At 43.2% G+C, this 3,093-nt stretch overlaps 1 protein-coding gene across 1 annotated transcript in view; it reads right to left on the bottom strand.

Moving 5' to 3' along the window:
- Positions 1–540: 540 nt before the first annotated feature.
- The window catches only part of phldb1b (pleckstrin homology-like domain, family B, member 1b), a gene marked incomplete at both ends in the record, with an annotated part of 28,869 nt that continues 26,316 nt past the window's right edge, over positions 541–3,093 (bottom strand). Inside the window, 1 exon segment of the mRNA XM_014029376.1 lies at positions 541–626. Within this exon segment, the coding sequence (XP_013884830.1) occupies positions 541–626 (86 nt within the window).

The raw sequence follows: 3,093 nt of genomic DNA on the forward strand, positions 1-3,093 counted from the left end.
CAGGATGGACTTGTTGGTTGGGGATTACAGGATGGACTTGTTGGTTGGGGATTAGAGGATGGACTTGTTGGTTGGGGATTACAGGATGGACTTGTTGGTTGGGGTTTACAGGATGGACTTGTTGAATGGAGGGTCAGAGGATGGACTTGTTGGTTGGGGATTACAGGATGGACTTGTTGGTTGGGGATTACAGGATGGACATTAATAGTTAGTTAGTTGGTTTCATGTCTGGTTTACCACCAAATGATGAAGTTCCAAAATACTATGATAGTAATGTTTTGTCTTATTGCAGAGGCCTGTTTCAAGTTGTAAAATGACGTGTGTCCCATTCTGCTTCCTGAGGATTGTAGGTTTTGGGTCTCACAGCACATTTAAAGCTTTCTGACTCAATGAAGCAAAAACAATGTAGATGCAGTGAGATGAGTGAGGGCAGACAAGTGAACAGCTCACATAATGCCCTCTGCAACAGTGAACAACCAAAACACAAACAGGGAGACAAAGAGACAAACAAAACAACAAGAAGACTTTTCTGCAGCATACCTTTGTGGCACTGCGGAGGTGATCATAATAGACCTCTTCTATGGCCTGAAAGTAGATTACACCCTTCAGCTTGGTCTCATGTTTGTCTGCAGGGAGGAAAAATACACAGTTTGAGTCAAAAACTGATCCGTTTTGACAACAACTTGGCTGGAGAATTCAAAGCACACCTTCATCAAATCAGCTACAATAACAACCACAGATAGACTGGCATTAGAGGGAAAACAGAAGAGTCAAACTTTGATCATGACCAGTTTATGGTTCGTGATGATGGATGGGAAAAGACAAGCACAGCATTTTTTTTCCTTCAGTTTTTTAAAGCTGTGCTGCTCTTATTGTGTTTTCAGACTTGACTGCATTCTTACGCTCCTCTGGTACATCATTGCAGTTTGTTTCATCAGCCACTGCAGAACTGCAGTCAGGAACCGGTAGGGAACTCAACAGCCCTCTTTACCTCCAGGCAAAAAAACACTCCACAAGCCAACTTAAGGAGTAGTAGGTAGAACCGCAGCGCCTTCATTTCGAGGAACAACATGCAGTTATTATCTTCTGCTAATGACCTCTTTAGCATTCAAACAGAAATTCATCTGCATCTCATTTGGTTACATTTAAATATGCAGAGCCCTGCCAGCGCTGCAGGTTGATTAACAGGAATTAGCATCGCTCATCACCTCGTTACTCAGCGTTCAAGGTCAGGAAACAGGGCAGAGCGCCGCATGTCGATCAGCCTCCTCAAAGAGCGCGGCGCCGGGCACGTTCCAGCTCCTGCCACACTAATCTCAGCACGCCTCCTCGGCCTGGCTCCCTTTCAACAAGGTGCACTCTAAGCTGCTTTGAGCGGAACCTTCGGAGTACTTCAAAGGTCTGAACGAGTGTCCCACAGCTCGAGAAACCACGTCAAATTACACAACCGTGTGAGCGCGGCGCGACATGTCACCCTGCTGTAGGTGTTGAGGACACATGTTCTGTCACAGCACAACGTTTCTGCCACTTTACATGTTACAGACGCTCTGCAGCCACAGCTTCTCACATTTCCATACAAATATCATTTAACTGACTGATGCAACACAACACAACCTTAAAGTTTCCAAAACAAAATCCTCCAGCACGCACACTTCATGCGTCAACAGCCCCAATTAGGAGTGAGTGAAGAAAACAAAATCAGCACTGTGGAATATTAAACGCTAAGATTTTTTTAACTTAACTACATTTACTGGACAGATTTATTGTCCAATTTCAAAATAAATACAAAAGTTAAATAATGGATGATGGATATTTTTATTGGATTTACAGGTATGTGTGTTCATGTGAATATACAGCTGGAGTCAACTACAAGCTAGATGACCACTGCAGCTAACCGTGGTTTGTTTGTTCGTTCGTTCGTAACCAGCTGCAGTAATAAACACTGAAGTACCAGAACTGAAAATCACAGTATTGTAGCATGCACTCACAGAAACAATACAAGACAAGTACACAGGTGTTTACATTTCAAGCAGCATCAGTCCTGACTGGTAAACTAAACTCCTGTGGAAAAACAACACAAAAAAACTGCCTTTGTTTTTATCTGCATTCAAACTGCTTCTTCACCAAATGAAGACTTTGTGAAAAACCTTCAGCCTTTTGTATCTTGGCTGCAATAACTACATCACTGCTACCATAAAAATGATCATTTCCAATGCAAATGTTATACCTAGAGTCAAAAAGAAAAAAATAAGTAGGTCCTCTGGATGAGTTCTTCTCTAGTGAAACACAAACCAGTCATCATTCCATATGTGGAGGGAGTTTCAGAGAAACTGAGACGTTTATTCTCTAAACATGACATCACAGTGGCTTTCAAACCCCAAAACACGTTACGACAAAGATTAGTTCACCCTGAAGATCCAGTTCCCTGGCAAAAACAGAGTAATATAGTGTATGCTGTTAAGTGTCAGGAGGACTGTGATCAGTCATACATTGAAGAAACAAAACAGCCACTGTTCAAAAGAATGAGCCAGCACAGATGATCTACATCGTCGGGACAGGACTCTGCAGTTTACACTCATCTACAGGTCAGGATTCTGCAGTTTACACTCACCTACAGGTCAGGACTCTGCAGTTTAGACTCATCTACAGGTCAGGATTCTGAAGTTTACACTCATTTACAGGTCAGGACTCTGCAGGTTACACTCATTTACAGGTCAGGATTCTGCAGTTTACACTCACCTACAGGTCAGGACTCTGCAGGTTACACTCATTTACAGGTCAGGATTCTGCAGTTTACACTCACCTACAGGTCAGGACTCTGCAGGTTACACTCATTTACAGGTCAGGATTCTGCAGTTTACACTCACCTACAGGTCAGGACTCTGCAGGTTACACTCATTTACAGGTCAGGATTCTGCAGTTTACACTCACCTACAGGTCAGGACTCTGCAGGTTACACTCATTTACAGGTCAGGATTCTGCAGTTTACACTCACCTACAGGTCAGGACTCTGCAGGTTACACTCATTTACAGGTCAGGATTCTGCAGTTTACACTCACCTACAGGTCAGGACTCTGCAGGTTACACTCATTT

The sequence above is a fragment of the Austrofundulus limnaeus genome, unplaced genomic scaffold (assembly GCF_001266775.1).
Source record: "Austrofundulus limnaeus strain Quisiro unplaced genomic scaffold, Austrofundulus_limnaeus-1.0 Scaffold891, whole genome shotgun sequence".
NCBI classification, from domain to species: Eukaryota; Metazoa; Chordata; class Actinopteri; order Cyprinodontiformes; family Rivulidae; genus Austrofundulus; species Austrofundulus limnaeus.